Here is a 25968-nt window from a genome sequence, read left to right as displayed (position 1 = left end):
AGTTAAATTTGACCCACTTCTAGTGATCAGATTTGACTTGAAATTTGGCATACTTATGGCAAAAATATGGCACTGACATCCTGGTATTTCGCCCAGGATCGTCTCCGCAGGATGGAACTCCTCAACGCTTAACGGCATCGACTTGAAATTTTGTATGCAGGCAGATGTAGTTTGGGCGACAATGCAAGTACAGTCAAAAAAAGCTTGTAATACACATTTGCGACTGTATTTGCTACGCGCTACGCTCGTAGCACGTAGCAGCGTTTTTCCGCTTTGTAGCGAAAACTGCCTCTACGAACAGAGAACTCGCCTAGCGGGTTCTTGGCACTGCATGTGTTTGAATGAAATGTTTACCAAAAACTTATTTTATTTATTGAATCAGGCGTTACTTCGTAATGGTACATATATCGATGAACTAAAAACAATTTGTTGCATACGCTACCTCTAGGTCTCTAGCTATCATAAGGACGCGGGTCAGCAAAGTAATTGTTTTAAATTCATTTAGTTAGTAATTTTTTAAAGTATTTTAGATAGGCAACAAGGACGTAACATAACTGATGTCACTTGGAATATACCTAGGCAACCCGAGGCAGTATTGCACGATTTTCAGCTGTCGTGTTTTGCTGACTATGGCGTTCAAACTAACTATACTTGGTTTGGATAGGTATTTAACTAAATGTAAACAAACCAGCTGCCAGATTTGGTACATTCAAGGATTTTAAACATTTTACTTATCTATCATTGTAATATAAACTAGACTAGTGTATTTCAGTATAGAAATGTAAATGTTTAGATAGTTTAATGGGGGTATTTAAATATTTAAGACAGCATTTATAACAGTTATTACGCCGCCACACTTTCGAGTTAAATGAATGCAAGGTAATGGAATAAAAAAACTGAAAAGTTAAGTTAAAAATATATTCTATATTTTATTTCACAGCAACTATACAATGACATCGTGGCGATAACACTGGATCAAACAATTTGACCAAAAATACATTATTGTAACCGTTTTCCCTTAAAAACAATAATCTATCCAATAAAATCAAACTTTCAACCACTTGCGCCAAACATAACCTTATCAGATAAAACAAAACCATTTTTTTCCACTGGCAATCTACATTCCCCATAGCACTGGCAGGTAAGCTTTCAAAGAGTTCTAAATTCAAAATTGAGTCCGCCATTTTGAAATATTGTACGAAATCTTGCGTTTTGGCCGCGACGCGCTTCAGTCTCCCTTCCGCTAGGACGAAGTCAGGTTTGTGCTTCTTTATAAGTTCCTGTAATAGAATATTTTAATGAGTTTCGCGTATTGGTTCAGCTAAAGACTAACTGACTATTAAACGAAGCTGAACGAAATTGCCAGTTTTAAAAAGTGATCATCATTTCAGCCATTCTGCATATATACCTACCTCCCACTGCAGGGCACAGGCCTCCTCTCAGAATGAGAGTAGGGCTTGGGCCGTAGTTCCCACGCGGGCCCAGTGCAGATTGGGAACTTCAAATACACCATTGAACTACTTCGCCGGTCTGTGTAGGTTTCCTCACGATGTTTTCCTTCACCGTAAAGCTCGTAGTCAATTTCGAATGCAATTTCGCACACAAATTCCGGAGAACTCATAGGTGCGAGCACGGACTTGAACCAACGACCCTTAACTTGAGAGGCAATATAGGTCAAACAACTAGGCCACCACGGCTTTTAAAAATGATACGTTCAGAAAATATACAGCCTTATAGTTAGACATGGGGCCTCTCAAGCAGAGTCGCTGTCCATACTAATATTAGAAATGCGAAAGTGTGTGTGTTTGTATGTTTGTCCGTCTTTCTGGCATAGAGATTTTTGGCATAGAGATAGTATATGTTAGGCTACTTTTTATCCCGAAAAAAGCACAATTCCCGAGGGAAAGCAAAAGCTAGTTTACTTGTACCTGTAAGAGAGCACGGTGTAGTAAACTCTTGGCCGGCAATTGGCGTTGCGCCACCACACGGTCTATGGACTGTGCAGCCAGCATCCTCGCATTACGGCCGAGGTTGTATCCTACAGCGACCATTACATATTAGTGATGCCAGCCACAAATATTCGGTTACACAATACAATACAATGACTTTAGTGACAGTGTAGCGACATTAACAGGGTTGCGTCTCACTCTTCGGGTACATAATCATACCTCTAAAAGGTCAGCAAAGTCAAAGTAATAGCAAATTCAGGCAATTCAATTATTTTGCAGGTGGTAGGACCTTGCGCAAGGTCCGCCCGGTTTGCTAACACCATCTTGCTCGCTAATCCTGCCGTGAAGCAGCAGTGCTCGCACTGTTGTGTTTCGGCGTGGAGAGTAAGACAGCCGGTGAAATTACTGGCACGTGAGGTATCCCATCTTAGGCCTCTAGGTTGGCAACGCGTCTGAAATACCCCCGGTGTTGCAGATGTTTGTGGGCGGTGGTGATCTCTTACCATCAGGAGACCCACTTGCTCGTTTGCCATCCAGTCGAATAAAAAAAAAACAATCTTGTTGCTTTGTGCCTCATGCGTGACCTTAGGGTGTTACCAGACCAATCGATCGATTATCGATCGACGGCATCGATCGACGTCGATCGAAGTTGATCGACTGGTCTGATAGGAACAATCGATCGACGTCGACCCCAATCGATTCTACCATCGATCGAAGTCGATCGACTGGTCTGGTAGGAACAATCGATCGACGTCGACCAATCGGTTCTACCATCGATCGATGATCGATCGATTGGTCTGGTAACATCCTTACTGGTACATCCATGAGGCACACGTGCCTCATGGCCAGTGATGTAAATAATGCAGTTGTTCTTTTGATAAATAATCAATTTTATTACGTACTATATTATATTATTTTTATTCTTGAACCATATTTAGATATAAAATACAAACTGAAATATAGATGCACAGAAAAACCAGAAAAATAAGACCAGCACTGGATTTGGAATTGAAATAAAAAATATACAAAAAGATTCCAAAAAAACAATCTTCATATTTAGATAACCAATGAAAATTACTATGGGGTTATTAAATTACTTTATCATTACTATGGGTATGAGTCAAAAGAACGCTGCACGTTGCTTCGGGACAGGGAACCTGTTAAAATTTATAATAAAGTAACTAAACCCCCTTGCAAAAAAAAAACGAGCATATTTTTTTGCAAGGGGGTTTTACAATCACAAAACAAAGATAGTTCAGATCAGAAGTCAATCTCCTGTATGCATTTCACTTTTCATACCTACGCTCGGCGGTCGCTCTAAGGTTGTCAACTATGGCTTATGCACCAAAAAACTATCGTGGCAGTGGCGCTTATATTTAGTTGTTTGATTTATTGTTGAGAATGAAACGGGAAGAATGGAAATATAAATTAATAACTAAAATATTTTAATTTTAAGGTCATTGTTATATTATAAATTTGCCACAGAAAATATCTTGCAACGATTTCGTTATTGGCGAAATTCACGATTATTTAATTTAAACAACCGTCCACTGAACAGTTATAAAATTTTTTTTGTTGCTCCATTATTGCCATATTATTGCACAAAAAAGTTCACAGACGCGTGTCTCAAGCGGATGGCACTCGCGCTCGCACTGGTCCCAACCGGTCCGAGATATCGTGTCCGTGAGCAGTGTCTATGTGTGTGATGCCCGAGCGCACTTGTATGGAGATTGAATTCTGAACTATCTGTGTTTTGTGCTATAATACACATAAAAAAAAATATATAATATACGCTGCATTCGCTCACCTCTCAAATGTTCTGACATAGGGAACCCCCTCCTCTCGCCTTCACCCCCATAGTTTATCTGGAACACGTCGAAGAGAGAGCTGTCCAGTTCCTCAGTGAGGAGGTGGTAGCAGCAGGGCACGTTCAGAACTGCGCAAGTGGACGGTTGCGATGCGAAGATGCGGAGCGAGGATGGCCCCAGGTTGCCACATGTATGGAGACCTGAGTACGAGTACGGTCGCGAAGGTATACAATAGAACAGAATATTTTGTTATAAATGCGAAAGTTTGGAAGTCTGTTTGTTTGTTTACTCCATCACGCCTAAACCACAGAACCGATTTAGATGAAATTCGGTATACAGATATTTGAGTCCCGGAGAAGGACATAGGATAGTTTTTATCCCTGAAAATCGCATAGTTCCCGCGGGATAGCGATAAACGAATTCCGCACGGACGGAGTCGCGGGTAACGGCTAGTTTCAAATAATAATGAATAAATATAAAAAAAATCAGTAAACATTTTCCATAAAAAAAATTAGTTCACAAAAATTCAAATTCACAATGCTCATATTATGTACTTGTATTATTAAAAATTAAATTCAAAAAGAAAATTCTGGTAAGTACCTACACAATTTTTTTTTAAATATTAAAGTTGTTTATTGAACGTTAACACACATTGACCGTTTGTCACCCTTTAAGTACAAAACCGTTAAAATTAAAAAACCCTCAACTACCTGTGAGAAGTATCCTCGCATCATCGTGCTCCAGTTCAGGGAATTTCTCCTTGACAACGGCCGCGAGATCAGTGTCTTCCGTTACAAAGAGCTTCGCGAACCGATGGAGCCCCTCGCCTACAGGCTTGGGCACGTTCTGCTCTCGCCCGTCCTCTACCTGCTTGGCTATGGCGTGCCATTGTTTCTGAAAAAGTTTATCCCATTTTTTAATCATTACAGCCTTATTCATAAAAAGTTAGAGCCTCCTTGAAGGCTCCTTGAAGGCCCGATGCTAAAAAACATGATTCATAAACGTCTGTTAGCGCTAATCAGTCGATCAAGGCTCTGCTAAAGTTAGAGGACGTAGACCCTCCTTTATCTCCCTGCTAAGTCACAAAATGGCCACCACAAGTATGAACAGCTGACTTTGACAAGAGCAAAAAACCATATCGAAGATATTTATAGTGGAGGCAGGGCTACGCAAAGATTTAAAAAAAAACAGGAAAAATTATTTTCAGGAATTTGTATTTAAAAATCCTCTAAATTAGCAACAATAAATTAACAATAAATATGAAAAAAAAATTAGGATGATTAACATAATTATGGCTTTTTGCACAACATAAACATGCGGATTGGAAATGGCGGGAAAACAAACATCTCGCTTTTTATTTTCTTTCCTGCTAATTTGCTGTCACTGCTGTCAATTTTTTTTTTTAATTATCGATAAGGCCATTTTTTGTCTTTGATTTGTCAAGGTGGCCAACATAACGCGTCTAATTCGTCTATCAGCAGCTCAACAACTAGCAGACTGCTAGCAAGCGTTTATGAATCATACTTCTTGACAACCGTCTAACAAGCTTAATCAGTCTGCTAAGTAACAGACCGATCAAACCTCAATTAAGGATTTTTTTATGAATAAGGCTGTTAGTCTGTACCCGTGGCCTTTTAATTGAATTGCGAGATTTTTTGAACTTCCCATGGGATATAATAAAAATTTGATTGTGGTCTTTATTTATGCAGCATGAAGAACACCCATGCAAATTTCATGTACGTATGTGTAGATATAATTTTTACGATTTTGGGACTTGGGATTGCCTAAAAAAATGCCTATTTAATATTGTTGAGATCTTGCTCTCTACGCACCAAATTCCCAAGCAGATTGTAATAAGGTAATTTTCAGTAACACTATGTTGCGCCATAAGGCATACAAACACCAATCAGATATTCGAGCTGGTGACTGTACAGTCACCAGCATTAATATCTGCCCCAGCGGAGTGTGAAAAAATATCTGACACGTCCTTCCGGCCCTAGAAATAGAGTCATATCAGATATTTATGCACGCTTGTTGTGTCAGATATTGGTGCTGGTGACTGTAAATTGAAATGTAACTTCACCTGTATAACTTTGCCGCGCTCCTCAGCACTGGCGAGCGTGTTTGCATCACAGTCCACAGTCAGGCAGCGCAGCCTGTAGGCGAGTGTGGCAGCGGCGAAGAGGTGGCCTCGCCCGCCCCCAGCTTCCACAGAACACGAAGCACCTGTCGCGTGGTAGAGGGAAGAGAGAAGACGAGACATTGTGCTGACCTGGAAAATCGAAACAGATTTAAATCACGGTTGACAGATATAGAACTCCGGATTATACCATACCACTTACTCCTAAAATTTGTAAGTCTGTTTGTTTGTTACTTCATCACGTCTAAACCATTGAATCAATTGAGATGAAATTCGATGTGCAGATAGTGGCAAGTACCGATTCATCCCCTCACTACACCAAATTTCTACCCTCCTTTTCCTTACCCTATTATCCAATTATGATCTAACTGGGGGTAGGAAAAAAAAACCGACACATTTGTTCATCTCTGCAGCGCGTTGGGTCGAGCTCCTGCTGCCTTCGACGTTTTCTTCGCAAATTAAGATACAAATCCTACATAAAACACCCTGGGGTGAAAGAATCAAAGAAGAAAAGCGAGCGTCCAACAAGATCTAGCACGCGAAGGGGGAGTAAATTCGAACCAGGTTAGACCCCTTCAACTTCCTTCTACTTCGCCTCCCCAGATAGTTTGAGTCCTGGAGAAGGACATAGAATTGTTTTTATCCTGAAAAATTGCATAGTTGCCACAGGATAGCAATAAACGAATTCTAGGCGGACGAAGTCGCGGGTAACAAGCAATTTTATTAATGCAAAAGTTTGTGAGTGTCTGTTTGTTTCTTGGCTGATCAGAAAACTAATCACAAACCTCATAACTTTTCTTGGAACTCATGAAGTCCTTGACTCTGATCTCAGGCTGCATCTCTCCACCCCAAGACTTGATGCGGTTTTCAAACTGCCCTACGGAGAGGCAATACTGGTTGTTGACTGCGAGGCAGTGAGAACGGGCAGCATGCACCCATCGGCTGAGCTCCGACTTGTCTGGAATTAGAAAAACTACCGGTTAGACTAAACAACGAAACGGGAGACGGTGAACCGATATCTTGACTAGTTATTTTAAAACTACAAAAAAATTTAAAATTACAATTGATTAACGAATGACGACTTATCTGGTTTTCCAGGTTAGATTTAAATGGTTTTTAGGGTCCACGCCTTAAAAGCAAAAATGGAACCCTTAAAAGATTACCTTGCATCTGCTGTCTGTCATTTGCACTCATAGCCAGGATTCATCATCATCATCCCAGCCTATATACGTCCCACTGCTGGGCACAGGCCTCCTCTCAGAACAAGAGGGCTTGGGCCATAGCTCCCACGCGGGCCCAGTGCGGATTGAGAACTTCGCACGCACCATTGAATCGCTTCGCTGATTTGTGCAGGTTTCCTCACGATGTTTTCCTTCACCGCAAAGCTCGTGGTAAATTTCTAATGTAATTCCGCACATGAATTTCGAAAAACTCAGAGGTGCGAGCCGGGGTTCGAACCCACGACCCATGACCCATGACCCAGTTGACGAATTCCCCCTTGGAGTAGATCAGAACATTTTACTAGCACATTTATTTAAGCCTTGATTGTTTAAACTTACCACAGTCATTGTTTTCGCAGCTGCTCCAGAACAGTTCTACAGCGGTGTCCATTTCCATACCATCTAGTGTTTCCCTCAGACCTCTTGGCAGCAGTCTCTCCCAATGTTTCTCCGTCAGAAACTCAACCATGTGGCAATTGGCCAGCGGTAGAAGCGGTGTCAAGTATGTGACTATTGCGTCTATGTGACTTCTGAGCTTGAACATGGTTGAGTCCATACTGGAATGGCTGTTTGAACAAACTAGTTACTTACAGATAAAACAAAATGCTTGATTGAAACCAGTTACGTACATGTACAATAAAAGCATCGATTGAAACCAGTTTGTAACACCAGTTTAATAATATACTAAATAACACTTCTTTACTTTATATTTTGATCCTACTTCTAATCCTACTACTCGTACAATTATGTTATTTTTTAAATACAATTTTACTACTTATCAAAATCATCATGGGCTGTTCGTAATATAACTTTTTTTTTAATTTTGCCTTTTTTGCCACAACAATTGTATAATTGTTCTTTATGTTCATTGTCCTTGCATTTGTTTTATTGACCTTTTGGACATATCATCATTAGATTTTAATAACGTATGGGAACAGCTGATATGCTTTAGAATGCGAGGCTCATTTTTCAGACTATATTATGCTATGCGTTTACCCGCGGCTTCGCACACGTAAATCATTAGGTCTAGCAGCTGAATTGATATTCCAGTATTTTTAAAAATTCCCAAAAATTAATCGTTGTTTTCATTGATGTTACATTAAAAACAATCATGGACAAATTTCATGACTTAAGCCCAGTGGTTGTTGTTTCGAGATTATATCCCTATCCTGTGGGAATATTGAGATAAAAAGTAGCCTACATGTTATTCCAAAGGTCCAGCTACTTACATACCAAATTTCATGACTCTAAGCCCAACGGTTGTTATTAAGAGATTTTATCCCTATCCTGTGGGAATATCAGGATAAAAAGTATCCTGTTTTAATCCAGGTCTCTAACTAACTTTTTGCCAAATTTCATCTAAATCCGTCCAGCCGTTTCAGCGTAATGAAGTAACAAACATACTCACTCACTCACTCACTCACACAGAGGCATCTTTACCTATAGCGCAGGGTGTGCGTTGCACACGGGCGCAGCGGTGTTAGGGGCGCCGGACGCGGCACTTTATACCTATTCCATTTTGACCGTGCTCTTCCTAGATGGCGCTAAAGTAATAATTGCACACGGGCACTACTGGGGTAAAGACGCTGCTGCACTCACAAACTTTCACATTTATAATATTAGTAGGATAAAGATACATTTAGTTTGTTGGTTTTCTAAAATGATACACCGGCACCATAAGGGTTATTTGCTGGTATCTTCAGTAAAGCACAAGCTTTTTTATACTGGGCTCTTATCTTCTCAGCCATATCCAGTATATCATGATCTTCGGAATTGGTACGAGGGAATGCTTCGATGAGCTCTTTTACTTTGGTCAGCTGGCTCAATATTTTCTCTGAATGTTTTGTCTCTGTCTTTTCATTTGTGTTCATATAATAGGTTGCTGTCCCTAAGTAGTACCCTGGAAATTAATTAAATAATAAATCAATAATTGGCATGGTTTAGTTAAATATTGCTGAACTGAATATGGAGAAGCACAAGTTATGTTTTTTTAGCTAATAATAAAGTCATCATTAAATTGATTTTAATTAATATATGGGGCTACTTTTGAAATATACACTTTCAAACAAAAAGATTATCATTGAAATTGGTTTCATTGTGACAAGATAACGAAGGACATACCTAAATACAAAAAAAAACCAACGGGAACCTCTTTTTTTAAAGTGGGTAAATAATGCCACCACTTAAGCTTACCTAGTTCTTTACCCAACTCTGCACCTCTGTGGTAGCCTAGGTGATAACCTTCAGGGTTCCCAGCCTCTTTGCCTGCTCTAAGACCTTCTTCAAAACTATTTTTGTATTCAGTTTCCTCATTGACAAAAATGTCCACTAAAATGTCATTAAAGTCTCGTTCATCAGCCATTTATATTATTGTTATATGAGTCTTTGGAATTTATGACTTAAAATATTGAAGGCACATCAAGTCTAATAATAAGTTAAATTACATTTGAGGTTATTTCCATATAGTAAAGTTGTTATCATTATCATATCACGCACTTGTTTACAGAAACTTTACTCAATTTAATTGATTGTTAAAACATGTAGGATTACTGATTACAGTGATTTCTAAAAATAGTCATGCACCAATCATAAAATAAGTATTTTTTTCTCGAACAAAATTAAATTATTTACACAACACAACGCAGTCGCAAACATTTTTGACTTTGATGACTTGACCAAAGAGTAGTATAATATACGGGGAAAAGAGAGCCCTCTCTCGTCTCATTCATGCAGACCGTTTTGAAGCGCCGTCTGCATTTCGTAACTAGTACCATTGATGTATATATCCATCCATACGTATAGCTATTAATAGTCACAGGTATTCTTTTACTTTACTGGATTTGCTTCCCAGCTCAAACCACATAAAAACTAAAAACAGGGCTGCAAAGAGAAGTGAGACCGCTTGAATTCAGTCTTCTTAAGTTTAAACCAGCCTCAATTTTCCGTTTGCAGCACTGTCTTTACTTTTTATGTGGTCTGAGCTAGGACCAAGTATAAGAATGGACTAACTCTATTTAAGACGAACAAAAAACTGTCATATGTCTCTTTTTAGCAGATGGAATCTCTCACTATGAAAAAAAGAAAGAAGCATAGACAAACAACGCCATCTTAAAAGCCAGTGTGTCAAATTTTGAGTCACCGTGGTAGCCGTCTGGATACCAAAGTGGTTATCAGTTTTTCCCTGATTTTATGCGTTTAATGCAAATTTGATTTGTGAAATTTAGTTGATTTAATATCATTGGAACCATGGCTTGTGTGGCTATCGGTTGCAAGAGTAGAATGGGTGTATTAACAGAAAGTGACCAAAGGATATCTTTCCATCGGTAAGTTATCGACTATCATAATGAAATTATTACGCAATTTTTAGATTATGTGATCTGTTCTGAATAATAAAATTGCAGTTCTAAGTATCGTAAAGTCAATAAGGTCACGTAAGGCCAAAGACTTGTAAAAATAATGAACAATAAACATCTGTTCATGGAGTAATTGACAGTTCATGTACTTAAAATTGTATGATAGTGATGTGGTTAAAATTAATCGATGTTTATAATGTCAGGTTCAGTTTTTTCACTTGTATTTAAAATGAATATGTTTCTCTTAAATATTTTGTAGTCTCAGAGAAGCTAGCACAAGACATACGCGTTGGCCTCTACGGCCAACACTATGCTGAGCAAAGACCGTTTCGCGATTTCGCAAATACTGTCGTTAATATTTATTTTATACTTGTTTTATTTTGTGTACTTACTTATAATATGTAATTTGCGAATTAGCGAATAAACGTTTCTATTTCTATTTTTCTATTTTCTATTTACATAAGAAAAAACTATTATTAAAATCGTATTATGTACGGCTAATATAATGTTAATTGTAATGTGTATTATTCTCAGGTTTCCAAAAGAGCCTGATTTAAGAAATAAGTGGAAACAGAATGTGAACCGGGAAAGCTGGACTCCTTCACCGTATTCTCGATTGTGTTCACTACACTTTCATAAATCATGTTATCGGAAAGGATTTCAAACAAAAGTCCTGCACAGTGATGCAGTACCTACTATATTCACACATGTACCGACAAGCTTGCAAAAGGTGAGCGTTTATTAGGTATAACTTTATTTTATGTATTAAAAAAACTGTCTATGTTAATATGTTCAATATCATAGCATGGCCAGAATGCTCAGTGGTACAGTCATAGTATTCCTTTGCATAGCAAGCAGCCCTTTGTATCTCGCTTGGTTCAAATGCAAAGACGGAAATAAGTTCTTATTATTCTTTCAGGGTAAATTCAAGCGTCCCCGATCTACGAGATTGGAGTTATGCACACCGTCAACTTCCATGAAGAGTCATGAAGATGAGTTGTCAGAACTGAAAGGTACAATAAGTAAAAAAATAAAATAATAGAAAAATTAAAAAAAGTGGTAAACCGGTTAAAAACTACTGCGGAAAGAAGAGGTAGAGTTTTAAAAAAAGTTAGACAACAATACCACAGACAAAATAAAATAATAGCCCATACTGATATGATAATAAACGAATTGCGAACAAATTGTGAACTAATGGTGAACTGCTAATTGAATCCCACCGTAAAACTGGCTTTCTAACGTGCATCCGAGCGATAATATTTCTGTATGAAAATTACGTCTCAGAAAATAAAAACTATTGGTTCTTGCCTACATTATAAGCTCTCGCAAGATCATTTAGAAATTTTTTTCGGGGCAATACGAGCTCAAGGGGGTTTCAACAATAATCCTTCTGCTAAATTGTTTATGGTAGCTTACAAGAAACTTTTAGTTCATGCAAAATTCAAACATATAGTCATACTTGTTAGAGACAAAATGCTGCACTTCGTGAAGAAAGCAAGCCGCTTTGCACAGTGATAGTACAGACTAAACTGAGTGATTTGACTCGCAGCAGCGGAAGTTTCACCCCTTAGGAACAGAGATGGCGCCACTTCTTTAAAAAATATTTCAAAAAATTCTACAAGCTAAAGTAATAAACCGATTTCAATGTTTAATATCTCAAATGAGAGCCTATTATATACGTTACTTATAAAAAAATACAAAAAAAATATTTACAAAAAACTTTTGTCAAAAAACGTCATCTAAAGTTTTTTTTTCTTACCTGATTTGTAGTTTTTACTTGATTGCTTAAAAAAACTGTATGCAACATGAATGGTTTAATGCATGTACATATTACTGAGTACATAACAAGTATTTTAAAAAAAATCCGACACCGATACCTATCATATTTAACGAAATATGACAGTTTAAATGTGAGCACAAATTTCTTTAAAAAATATTTCAAAAAATTCTACAAACTAAAGTAATATACCGATTTCAATGTTTAATATCTCAAATTAAAGCTCATAACATTCATTATTTACAAAAAAATATAAAAAAAATATTTACTGAAAACTTTTGGCAAAAACCACCATCTCAAGTTTTTTTTTCTTACCTGATTGGTAGTTTTTATTTGATTGCTTAAAAAAACTGTATGCAACATGAATGGTTTAATGCATATACATGTTACTGAGTACATAATAAGTATTTAAAAAAAAATTTACACCGATAACTATCATATTTCACGAAATATGAAAGTTTAAATGTGAGCACAAATGTCTTTAAAAAAATTCAATAAATTCTACAAGCTAAACTAATAAACCGATTTAAATGTTTAATATCCCAAATCAAAGCTCATAAAATTCATTATGTAGAAAAAAATATTAAAAAAATATTTACTGAAAATTTTGGCAAACAACGCCATCTTAAGCTTTTATTTCTTACCTGATTGGTAGTTTTTACTTGATTGCTTAATAACATTGTATGTTGTATGCAACATGAATGGTTTAATGCATACTTATATATATTTCTGAGTAAATAACAAGTATTATAAAAAAAACCTACACCGATACCCTTCATACTTCACGAAATATTTAAGTTTAATTGTGCACGCTTTTCTTACAAATAAATTTCAACGAAATCTTCAAGTGAAACTAGTACTCTGATTATAATGTTTAATGTTAAATGAAAAGAAGAACGAAATTACCTATTATTAAAAAAAAAAAATTTTCCTGGTGTTACGAAAAAACATAATTACTTTAAAATTAGTAATTATTAAGACAATAAATAAAAACTATACCGTTTCCGGCATAGTTGATTCTGAGATGTAATATATATTGCTTAGTAGTTGGCGAATTTATTTAAAAATTAGCTTTTTGTGTGATAGGTAGGGCTACAGCTTATAGATATGTCACATTTGAAATAAAAGACTGAACATCAATGTTCATCAAATATTTAAATTAAAACCTATAAGTCCTCTTCGGGTTCATCGGCAGATGTAGAACTGAAAAGGAAAAGTCGTTTTGAAGTACTTGTGCTATTCCAATACTACTAAATCACAGATCTTTTAGACACGGACTGTGTTGCTGTAATTACTGTTTAAATTAAATTATTAAATTAATATTTGTGCCTAGTTGATTACCATTAGATCTAAAATTTTGTGCCTACCTGTGGAAATCAGTGGTCAGCATACAAAATAACCCTGCATTGAATATTATATTAACTTACTTTTGATTTGTACAGCCACCTTTGCAGGATTTACACTGGGCAGTGCATGGTAAGCTGACCCGACGATACCCACAACGCATGGTATCGCAGCCAGATTTGCAGCCACAATGGTCCAAGAGGCTTAATTGCGACCAAATCGCTGTAACTGCGACAATTCTGGAGTCCTTCTCTTTTGCCTTAGTCCATCCCCAAGAAGATGGACATGGTATGGACATGCTCTCTATAAACATACACTGCGTGAAGCTTACCAAGCGGGCCAAATATGGAGAAACGCTCTGAAACCAGAAGTTTCCGTACCATGTCCATCTTCTTGGGGATGGACTAAGGCAAAAGAGAGTTGGCAAAAGAAAGTAAGCCTCTTGGACCATTAAGTATTGTGGCTGCAAATCTGGCTGCGATACCATGCGTTGTGGGTGTCGTCGGGTCAGCTTACCATGCACTGCCCAGTGTAAATCCTGCAAAGGTGGCTGTACAAATAAAAAGTAAGTTAATATAATATTCAATGCAGGGTTATTTAGTATGCTGCCCACTGATTTCCACAGGTAGGCACAAAATTTTAGATCTAATGGTAATCAACTAGGCACAAAAATAATTCAACAGTAATTACAGCAACACAGTCCGTGTCTAAAAGATCTGTGATTTTGTAGTATTGAAAAGCACAAGTACTTCAAAACGACTTTTCCTTTTCAGTTCTACATCTGCCGATGAACCCGAAGAGGACTTATAGGTTTTAACTTAAATATTTGATGAACATTGATGTTCATAGTCTTTTATTTCAAATGTGACATATCTATAAGCTGTAGCCCTACCTATCACATAAAAAGCTAATTTTTAAATAAATTCGCCAACTACTAAGCAATATATATTACATCTCAGAACCAACTATGCCGGAAACGGTATAGTTTTTATTTATTGTCTTAATAATTACTAATTTTAAAGTAATTATGTTTTTTCGTAACACCAGGAAAAAAATTTTTTTTTTAATAATAGGTAATTTCGTTCTTCTTTTCATTTAACATTAAACATTATAATCAGAGTACTAGTTTCACTTGAAGATTTCGTTGAAATTTATTTGTAAGAAAAGCGTGCACAATTAAACTTAAATATTTCGTGAAGTATGAAGGGTATCGGTGTAGGTTTTTTTATAATACTTGTTATTTACTCAGAAATATATATAAGTATGCATTAAACCATTCATGTTGCATACAACATACAATGTTATTAAGCAATCAAGTAAAAACTACCAATCAGGTAAGAAATAAAAGCTTAAGATGGCGTTGTTTGCCAAAAATTTTCAGTAAATATTTTTTTAATATTTTTTTCTACATAATGAATTTTATGAGCTTTGATTTGGGATATTAAACATTTAAATCGGTTTATTAGTTTAGCTTGTAGAATTTATTGAATTTTTTTAAAGACATTTGTGCTCACATTTAAACTTTCATATTTCGTGAAATATGATAGTTATCGGTGTAAATTTTTTTTTAAATACTTATTATGTACTCAGTAACATGTATATGCATTAAACCATTCATGTTGCATACAGTTTTTTTAAGCAATCAAATAAAAACTACCAATCAGGTAAGAAAAAAAAACTTGAGATGGTGGTTTTTGCCAAAAGTTTTCAGTAAATATTTTTTTATATTTTTTTGTAAATAATGAATGTTATGAGCTTTAATTTGAGATATTAAACATTGAAATCGGTATATTACTTTAGTTTGTAGAATTTTTTGAAATATTTTTTAAAGAAATTTGTGCTCACATTTAAACTGTCATATTTCGTTAAATATGATAGGTATCGGTGTCGGATTTTTTTTAAAATACTTGTTATGTACTCAGTAATATGTACATGCATTAAACCATTCATGTTGCATACAGTTTTTTTAAGCAATCAAGTAAAAACTACAAATCAGGTAAGAAAAAAACACTTAAGATGGCGTTTTTTGACAAAAGTTTTTGTAAATATTTTTTTTGTATTTTTTTATAAGTAACGCATATAATAGGCTCTCATTTGAGATATTAAACATTGAAATCGGTTTATTACTTTAGCTTGTAGAATTTTTTGAAATATTTTTTAAAGAAGTGGCGCCATCTCTGTTCCTAAGGGGTGAAACTTCCGCTGCTGCGAGTCAAATCACTCAGTTTAGTCTGTACTATCACTGTGCAAAGCGGCTTGCTTTCTTCACGAAGTGCAGCATCCGGCCAAAAAATGGCCTTAACAAGTATGACTAATAGTCGAAATGGAAATTGTCTTCCTTTGGATGACATAAAAATATTGCAAACTAATATACCCAATTACATCCAAACTGTCAATCACAATATGAGAAAAGATAAAGTTTTACTGGAACGCAAAGATACTGATTGATTTGCCTTCTGACAACAGTTGGTTAATGGACTCTGACCACGAATATTAAATTTTATACTCACCTTAGTGAGTATAACAAACAAGTAATAGGTTATATGGCGGGATTCGTGACAAGGAAAATTAAAAAATATATACATTGTGAGGAATGTCAAATTTATTAATTGTGAATAAAAATATAGGTGGCTTGTTAAAACCTTCTACTGATGTAATTAAAGTATGCTACCATACTGAAAAGATATTGAAGTTTAATTTAAACATATTGGGTGTTACAAAAGTAGGAAATCCTAAAAATATTTTGCCAATGATCACCAATGTTTTGAAAGAAACAGAAAATTGTGTATTTTCTTCATTAGATGAACACGCCACTGATTATTATGTTGTAACATTTAACCATAAACACCTGTTGATAAAATCCATTTGTAATACATTTTTAAAAGTCAGAATTCATCATGAATGTAAAAAGGCCATGGCTCCTCAAAAATATGTAAGAAATTATTTTAATAAACTGATTTTATTTAGTGGTCAATAGATGATAAAACTACGTGAAATACAAGCATAATTATTTTATGATTGTTGTTTTACTTTTCCCGTTATAATATCTCCATTATACTCTTATTTATATAAATGTACAAATAATTATAAATAATTGATGCCTACTTCATAGTGGGACCAAACTGTGGTGTCGAAAAAAAATTTGTACGTGGCACGTACGAGTACTATAGGTATTTAGGCCATTTTAGGCGCTCGGAAAATGGCGTTGCGGCTCGGGCAGGTTAATTTACGTTTTTTCTTTGTTGTTGTTGTAAAGGACTCCGTATCGTTTTCCGAGTTTGTGGTTATTAGATTCGACTAGCCCGCGCCGGCCCGCCATCCATCGGCCAAGAGCGCCGTAGTATGCTTATTTTTATAATCATAATTGACAATTACTACTCGTTCCAATATAATCAAATTATTTTGCATAAATTTAAGTAAATGAGTCGAGTCCAATTTGGTCCATTAATTTATGACACAAACAATAAATATTTTTTGAAAGCTAAAGTTCATCGATATGGCAGTGGTACAGCTCTAGTACCTATCTATAATAGATGTATAAATGCCTATAGTAAACCGGCTTCATTGAAATGAAAGCCAATACAGGCAAACGTATATCTGTCTCTATTTGCAGATGTTGTTTTCTTTTAGAAGGAGAGAGAATACCGATAGTTATATTTCGTCTTAAATAGAATTAGTCCATTCTTATACTTGGTCCTAGGGTCTGAGCACTTGAGTTTCGATTGTAACGTAGCCATCTTGTTCCTTGTTGAGCGCGAATAGACGCCTGGCCTGACATAGAGGGTTGCTACACAAAAAATATTTGTAACGACTGAGCGGATACAATTATGTGACTTTTATATTAGAAATTACAATACGATTGTCAATTTCGAAAATAAAGTTCATTTTTGCGGTAATTATCAACGACAAAATATTTTTTAATAAATAAAATTTTGTGATCTCAAGCTTTCAGTGACATCTATCTGAAACAAACGACAACAATCTGTTTTATTTTAGGTTAGATAAAGGAGATGGCGGCGCTATCGACATGAATTAGTACGGTATAGGCGACTGTCCCCCCCCTGGACTTGACTTGACAGATAGATGACAGTATTCGATCGAACGTGTTTTGAAACCATTGTACCTACATAAACTATTTGTTACGTTTCAGACAAAACCTGCAAGTCACGCTGCTGTATATAAAAAGTAAAGGTTTCAGTTATCCCTATAGTTAGTATTAGATCAACAGTTGCTGTGTAAAGAAGCTAAATGATGAATAAATAGGATAAAGTCGGTGTAGCCTTGAACTACAATCAGTTATCTATTGCACAATCAAAACGTTGAGTTACCGTTTTGCAAATTATTTTATTGACATTGACAGCAAGTGAGTGAGTGAGGTGAGTGTCAGTTAACCATACACAGTGTGATGAGAATTTACAGAAAGTTGTGAATGAAAATAACTTATTTTTTATCAGTGTTATTAAAACGTGACCAAACGTGACAATGAGCAGAATAATTACTACCGCAGAAGTTAAAAAGCACAATCACAAGGATAGCGTTTGGATGATAATTCACAATGATGTCTACGATGTCACGAATTTCTTAGATGAGGTAAATAAATTAAATAATAAACATCTTATAATAAAATTTTAATTTATTAATTACTAGCGCACTATTACGCATTGCGAGAACATTATCATAGTTTTTATTTTCCGGAATAAAACTATGCTATGTTCTTTTCAGGATCTCAAATTATAAGCTAACAGACAGACAGAGAGTAACAACTTTTGCATTTATTCTAGAAAGGCTAATTGATCTAAGCTCAAGTTTTGTAAAAATTGAAACAAGTCAATGTTAAATGTATATCAATTTTAGCCTTTCTCCTATCAGTATTATATTATAGTAGGGGAGCCCAAGAGGGGATTTCGGGATTTACTAAAGCGCGTCAGATTAATATACAGGGGGGATACCTTGTACCCGGTTAAGTCCTTCCACCAACTATGAGCCCCATATACATGGCCGCCCGTCAAGGATAAAGGATCAGATTAGTAAAAAAAAATCATCATCTGAAATTCCCGAGCGCGTCAGATTAAGGTAGGATGAGTTAGTTACATACTAAAACGTGTGTATTCTACTAATCTGACAATTTGAGAGTGACGTAAAGAAGGGGTAGGGCTAGAAAGTTGTAAAAAAAAAACGTCATCTCGACATTCTCGAGCGTGGTTAATTTTTTTTTTATTTTGAAGGGAATAATTCAAGAATTACGAAAAATATATAATCTGACGGTTTCCACAAGCCGAAATAACAAACATTCATCGATAAAGTTTATTGCGTGCAGCTACGTGATGCCTATATTCCCCTCTCCGCGTTTCTATTCCTCTCTCACTCTTTCTCTATCTATTACTCTCTCACTCCGTCCCCACTCTGGTTTCTGTTGCCATGACGCCATCACAGCTGATCACACAGACTCGTTCGTGGCATGATATTGTTTACAACATCAGCAAAGTGTAATGGAATCTGATAATGCATCGGAAGTTTCTGGCAATAGCTCCGAATCACGTGCTCCTATTTCTGGAGAGATTTCCGAGTCACATTTTCCTGTTTCTGGAGAGTGCTCCAAATCACATGCTGCTGATTCCACATCTACTGAGGTTCTTGGTACATCGACAGACGAGTAAGTGCTAATATGACTTCATATAGTAAATATTTAAAAAAAAAAAATTAATTGAATTAATTTTCAAGTTAAATTTTGAGACAAAAAAAATCATCGAGTCAGAGGAAGAAGATGATTCTACCGATGACGATGATAATTGAGAAAAAATACTAAAAAAAAATATTTTTTTATAATTATTTTCTTATAAATACAGTATTCTACTTAAAAAAACATACACTTTTTTATATGCATGCAATTTCCTGAGCTTTTCAATAAATTAAGTTCAATGATTTAAAAAAATAAGAAAAAAAAAATTTTAATTGTCAGATTAGGCGAATCCCTCCAGATAATCGTCAGATTATGAGACAGCACGTCTAGGGCATGAAGATGAACCATATATATCTTAATCTGACGCGCTTGAGGATTTCAAAATGGCGAATTTTTTATGCACATTCTAATAATGGCTACGAATTTGCGTCACATCCAAATCGTCAGATTATTATATAAGAGCCTTTTTTAGGATCTCTTAACATCCCCTTAGAAAATCTGACGCGCTCGATTAAATTTTTTTTTTTTCATTTTCAACCCTTACGTACGACCACCCCCATCATGGAAACAATCAGATTAACATACGTACATTTTTAAAAATACGTAGGACATGGATGATATCAATATCTGACGCGCTCGAGTATGTCCATGCAACAGTTTTTTTTTACATTTTTGAAAATCTATAACAATTTCCCCCACCGATGAAAAGGTATATATTATATGACATTTTTTTCTTCTTATGATCTAAGCTTCGCAACCCAATAGGTCTCTATGACGCTCGAGTAAATCCCGATTTAGCATCGTGGGCTCCCCTACTAATAGGCTTAATTGCGACCAAATCGCTGTAACTGCGACAATTCTGGAGTCCTTCTCTTTTGCCTTAGTCCATCCCCAAGAAGATGGACATGGTATGGACATGCTCTCTATAAACATACACTGCGTGAAGCTTACCAAGCGGGCCAAATATGGAGAAACGCTCTGAAACCAGAAGTTTCCGTACCATGTCCATCTTCTTGGGGATGGACTAAGGCAAAAGAGAGTTGGCAAAAGAAAGTAAGCCTCTTGGACCATTAAGTATTGTGGCTGCAAATCTGGCTGCGATACCATGCGTTGTGGGTGTCGTCGGGTCAGCTTACCATGCACTGCCCAGTGTAAATCCTGCAAAGGTGGCTGTACAAATAAAAAGTAAGTTAATATAATATTCAATGCAGGGTTATTTAGTATGCTGCCCACTGATTTCCACAGGTAGGCACAAAATTTAGATCTAATGGTAATCAACTAGCACAAAAATAATTCAACAGTAATTACAGCAACACAGTCCGTGTCTAAAAGATCTGTGATTTTGTAGTATTGAAAAGCACAAGTACTTCAAAACGACTTTTCCTTTCAGTTCTACATCTGCCGATGAACCCGAAGAGGACTTATAGGTTTTAACTTAAATATTTGATGAACATTGATGTTCATAGTCTTTTATTTCAAATGTGACATATCTATAAAGCTGTAGCCCTACCTATCACATAAAAAGCTAATTTTTAAATAAATTCGCCAACTACTAAGCAATATATATTACATCTCAGAACCAACTATGCCGGAAACGGTATAGTTTTTATTTATTGTCTTAATAATTACTAATTTTAAAGTAATTATGTTTTTCGTAACACCAGGAAAAAATTTTTTTTTTTAATAATAGGTAATTTCGTTCTTCTTTTCATTTAACATTAAACATTATAATCAGAGTACTAGTTTCACTTGAAGATTTCGTTGAAATTTATTTGTAAGAAAAGCGTGCACAATTAAACTTAAATATTTCGTGAAGTATGAAGGGTATCGGTGTAGGTTTTTTTTTATAATACTTGTTATTTACTCAGAAATATATATAAGTATGCATTAAACCATTCATGTTGCATACAACATACAATGTTATTAAGCAATCAAGTAAAAAACTACCAATCAGGTAAGAAATAAAAGCTTAAGATGGCGTTGTTTGCCAAAAATTTTCAGTAAATATTTTTTAATATTTTTTTCTACATAATGAATTTTATGAGCTTTGATTTGGGATATTAAACATTTAAATCGGTTTATTAGTTTAGCTTGTAGAATTTATTGAATTTTTTTAAAGACATTTGTGCTCACATTTAAACTTTCATATTTCGTGAAATATGATAGTTATCGGTGTAAATTTTTTTTTAAATACTTATTATGTACTCAGTAACATGTATATGCATTAAACCATTCATGTTGCATACAGTTTTTTTAAGCAATCAAATAAAAACTACCAATCAGGTAAGAAAAAAAAACTTGAGATGGTGGTTTTTGCCAAAAGTTTTCAGTAAATATTTTTTTTATATTTTTTTGTAAATAATGAATGTTATGAGCTTTAATTTGAGATATTAAACATTGAAATCGGTATATTACTTTAGTTTGTAGAATTTTTTGAAATATTTTTTAAAGAAATTTGTGCTCACATTTAAACTGTCATATTTCGTTAAATATGATAGGTATCGGTGTCGGATTTTTTTTAAAATACTTGTTATGTACTCAGTAATATGTACATGCATTAAACCATTCATGTTGCATACAGTTTTTTTAAGCAATCAAGTAAAAACTACAAATCAGGTAAGAAAAAAAAACTTAAGATGGCGTTTTTTGACAAAAGTTTTTGTAAATATTTTTTTTGTATTTTTTTATAAGTAACGCATATAATAGGCTCTCATTTGAGATATTAAACATTGAAATCGGTTTATTACTTTAGCTTGTAGAATTTTTTGAAATATTTTTAAAGAAGTGGCGCCATCTCTGTTCCTAAGGGTGAAACTTCCGCTGCTGCGAGTCAAATCACTCAGTTTAGTCTGTACTATCACTGTGCAAAGCGGCTTGCTTTCTTCACGAAGTGCAGCATCCGGCCAAAAAATGGCCTTAACAAGTATGACTAATAGTCGAAATGGAAATTGTCTTCCTTTGGATGACATAAAAATATTGCAAACTAATATACCCAATTACATCCAAACTGTCAATCACAATATGAGAAAAGATAAAGTTTTACTGGAACGCAAAGATACTGATTGATTTGCCTTCTGACAACAGTTGGTTAATGGACTCTGACCACAATATTAAATTTTATACTCACCTTAGTAGAATAACAAACAAGTAATAGTTATATGGCGGGATTCGTGACAAGGAAAATTAAAAATATATACATTGTGAGGAATGTCAAATTTATTATTGTGAATAAAAATATAGGTGGCTTGTTAAAAACTTCTACTGATGTAATAAAAGTATGCTACCATACTGAAAAGATATTGAAGTTTAATTTAATCATACTGGGTGTTACAAAAGTAGGAAATCCTAAAAATATTTTCCAATGATCATCAATGTTTTGAAAGAAACAGAAAATTGTGTATTTTCTTCATTAGATGAACACGCCACTGATTATTATGTTGAACATTAACCATAACACCTGTTGATAAAATCCATTTGTAATACATTTTTAAAAGTCAGAATTCATCATGAATGTAAAAAGGCCATGGCTCCTCAAAATATGTAAGAAATTATTTTAATAAACTGATTTTATTTAGTGGTCAATAGATGATAAAACTACGTGAAATACAAGCATAATTATTTTATGATGTTGTTTTACTTTTCCCGTATAATATCTCCATTATACTCTTATTTATATAAATGTACAAATAATTATAAATAATTGATGCCTACTTCATAGTGGGACCAAACTGTGGTGTCGAAAAAAAATTTGTACGTGGCACGTACGAGTACTATAGGTATTTAGCCATTTTAGGCGCTCGGAAAATGGCGTTGCGGCTCGGGCAGGTTAATTTACGTTTTTTCTTTGTTGTTGTTGTAAAGGACTCCGTATCGTTTTCCGAGTTTGTGGTTATTAGATTCGACTAGCCCGCGCCGGCCCGCCATCCATCGGCCAAGAGCGCCGTAGTATGCTTATTTTTATAATCATAATTGACAATTACTACTCGTTCCAATATAATCAAATTATTTTGCATAAATTTAAGTAAATGAGTCGAGTCCAATTTGGTCCATTAATTTATGACACACACAATAAATATTTTTTTGAAAGCTAAAGTTCATCGATATGGCAGTGGTACAGCTCTAGTACCTATCTATAATAGATGTATAAATGCCTATAGTAAACCGGCTTCATTGAAATGAAAGCCAATACAGGCAAACGTATATCTGTCTCTATTGCAGATGTTGTTTTCTTTTAGAAGGAGAGAGAATACCGATAGTTATTTTCGTCTTAAATAGAATTAGTCCATTCTTATACTTGTCCTAGGGTCTGAGCACTTGAGTTTCGATTGTAACGTAGCCATCTGTTCCTTGTTGAGCGCGAATAGACGCCTGGCCTGACATAGAGGGTTGCTACACAAAAAATTTGTAACGACTGAGCGGATACAATTATGTGACTTTTATAGAAATTACAATACGATTGTCAATTTCGAAAATAAGTTCATTTTTGCGTATTATCAACGACAAATATTTTTTAATAAATAAAATTTGTGATCTCAAGCTTTCAGTGACATCTATCTGAAACAAACGACAACAATCTGTTTTATTTTAGGTTAGATAAAGGAGATGGCGGCGCTATCGACATGAATTAGTACGGTATAGGCGACTGTCCCCCCCCTGGACTTGACTTGACAGATAGATGACAGTATTCGATCGAACGTGTTTTGAAACCATTGTACCTACATAAACTATTTGTTACGTTTCAGACAAAACCTGCAAGTCACGCTGCTGTATATAAAAAGTAAAGATTTCAGTTATCCCTATAGTTAGTATTAGATCAACAGTTGCTGTGTAAAGAAGCTAAATGATGAATAAATAGGATAAAGTCGGTGTAGCCTTGAACTACAATCAGTTATCTATTGCACAATCAAAACGTTGAGTTACCGTTTTGCAAATTATTTTATTGACATTGACAGCAAGTGAGTGAGTGAGGTGAGTGTCAGTTAACCATACACAGTGTGATGAGAATTTACAGAAAGTTGTGAATGAAAATAACTTATTTTTTATCAGTGTTATTAAAACGTGACCAAACGTGACAATGAGCAGAATAATTACTACCGCAGAAGTTAAAAGCCACAATCACAAGGATAGCGTTTGGATGATAATTCACAATGATGTCTACGATGTCACGAATTTCTTAGATGAGGTAAATAAAATTAAATAATAAACATCTTATAATAAAATTAATTTATTATTACTAGCCACTATTACGCATTGCGAGAACATTATCATAGTTTTTATTTTCCGGAATAAAACTATGCTATGTTCTTTTCAGGATCTCAAATTATAAGCTAACAGACAGACAGAGAGTAACAACTTTTGCATTTATTCTAGAAAGGCTAATTGATCTAAGCTCAAGTTTTGTAAAAATTGAAACAAGTCAATGTTAAATGTATATCAATTTTAGCCTTTCTCCTATCAGTATTATATTAAGGATATCTTGAAATAATATTAGAGTCACATACTGGTAGCTATGTACAGATAGAACAACTTTTTTTACTTTCTGGTTACCTTTCGCTGTTAACTTCTTTATTCCTCTAAGCTATGTAGAAAGTTCAAATCCATATTTTCCTGATAATATGTATATATGAGAGCATTTTTATTTATTTATTTATTAACATTACATTTAAGACAAAGAAGTGGCTTATTGTGTTGAGTTCACAGATCGCCACATTGCAGAAGGAAGAAAAAAAATAACATTACATGACAGCATTTGCATCTTTGACCATAGGTCACAAATCATCAGCTTATAACTTTGACAGCATTTTATATTGTCCATGTACTAAATCAACCTTGTTTCTGACCACAATAAATCTTTATGTTTAAGTATGATAGAGTTTAGTGTTGATTTCTTTGATACAATGATGAGGTTGAGAAAGTATATGGAAAATGATTTTCTCATTATTACATAAGGTCAGGAATTTTAAATTGATTGTGTTAAATTTTCAGCATCCCGGGGGCGAAGAAACATTACTTGATTCGGCTGGCAACGAAGCTTCACAGGATTTTGAAGACGTTGGACACAGCGAAGATGCAAGGTGAGAAAAATGTTAAATGAATGTATTCTTACATGAACATCTAGATAGTGGCAAACTACGGGGCACTACAGTTAAGCCTTCGGGGTCACTCCAAGTAGTCATTGGCAACTTGAAAGGTCTGCTACACTTCCTCCAGGAGCTAGGCTGGCATGAATAGTGCCTGAAGCTTATCATGTAAAATAGGCGCACTGACCTAACCTAACCTAACATAGGGTGCCCCTTATTTCGCATAACATTAATTGTCCTAATATGAATTCGCATAACAGATTTGGCATAACATAATTGTGCAAACTTGCATAGTTATAAAGAAGCATAACACTTATTTAGCATTAAAATGAATACACATAATTAAATATGCATAACATTATTAACTATAATTTTAACTGTTATAAAATGAATTCGCATAATTTTATCAAGTGAGTGTTCCGCGTCCTATTAACTTTCCGACACTTCTTCTCTTTTTGATTCTTTCTTGACAAAAATTTTAATCAAATTTTATACTGAGTACAACATTAAGTTGTAGTAAAAATTACAGCATGTTTTCTATATTTTATTTTTTCCTTTCACTACTTCCTTTTATTTAGGATGTTTAACAGTCTTCATTTCCCTGTAAAAAAAAAAAA

General features: G+C 35.0%; 3 protein-coding genes across 4 annotated transcripts; 2 read left to right on the top strand and 1 right to left on the bottom strand.

The window, feature by feature from the left end:
- Nucleotides 1-904: 904 nt before the first annotated feature.
- Nucleotides 905-8846, bottom strand: LOC141429519 (probable methyltransferase-like protein 25). 2 transcript variants are annotated; one of them, XM_074089855.1, is made up of 8 exons: nt 8755-8846; nt 7457-7683; nt 6683-6855; nt 5841-6029; nt 4468-4651; nt 3757-3957; nt 1929-2038; nt 905-1280 (listed from the first exon to the last, which is right to left on the bottom strand). In XM_074089855.1, the coding sequence occupies exons 2-8, from the start codon at nt 7671-7673 to the stop codon at nt 930-932; spliced, it is 1425 nt and encodes a 474-aa protein (XP_073945956.1). In that variant the 5' UTR covers nt 7674-7683; nt 8755-8846; the 3' UTR covers nt 905-929. The 2 variants fall into 2 exon arrangements, with proteins under 2 accessions (XP_073945956.1, XP_073945957.1); XM_074089856.1 differs by lacking the exon at nt 8755-8846 and adding an exon at nt 8558-8725.
- A 1255-nt stretch (nt 8847-10101) lies between these two features.
- On the top strand, nt 10102-11509 carry LOC141429891 (THAP domain-containing protein 1 A-like). The gene is made up of 3 exons (XM_074090449.1): nt 10102-10440; nt 11005-11200; nt 11390-11509. The coding sequence occupies exons 1-3, from the start codon at nt 10364-10366 to the stop codon at nt 11507-11509; spliced, it is 393 nt and encodes a 130-aa protein (XP_073946550.1). The 5' UTR covers nt 10102-10363.
- A 12552-nt stretch (nt 11510-24061) lies between these two features.
- Nucleotides 24062-25349, top strand: LOC141429361 (cytochrome b5-like). The gene is made up of 2 exons (XM_074089649.1): nt 24062-24453; nt 25257-25349. The coding sequence occupies exons 1-2, from the start codon at nt 24346-24348 to the stop codon at nt 25347-25349; spliced, it is 201 nt and encodes a 66-aa protein (XP_073945750.1). The 5' UTR covers nt 24062-24345.
- Nucleotides 25350-25968: the final 619 nt, after the last annotated feature.

The sequence above is a fragment of the Choristoneura fumiferana genome, chromosome 7, assembly GCF_025370935.1.
Source record: "Choristoneura fumiferana chromosome 7, NRCan_CFum_1, whole genome shotgun sequence".
In the NCBI taxonomy this organism is placed as follows: domain Eukaryota; kingdom Metazoa; phylum Arthropoda; class Insecta; order Lepidoptera; family Tortricidae; genus Choristoneura; species Choristoneura fumiferana.
The sequence above is the reverse complement of the archived record's forward strand: the minus strand, read 5'-3'. Positions and strand labels throughout refer to the sequence as shown.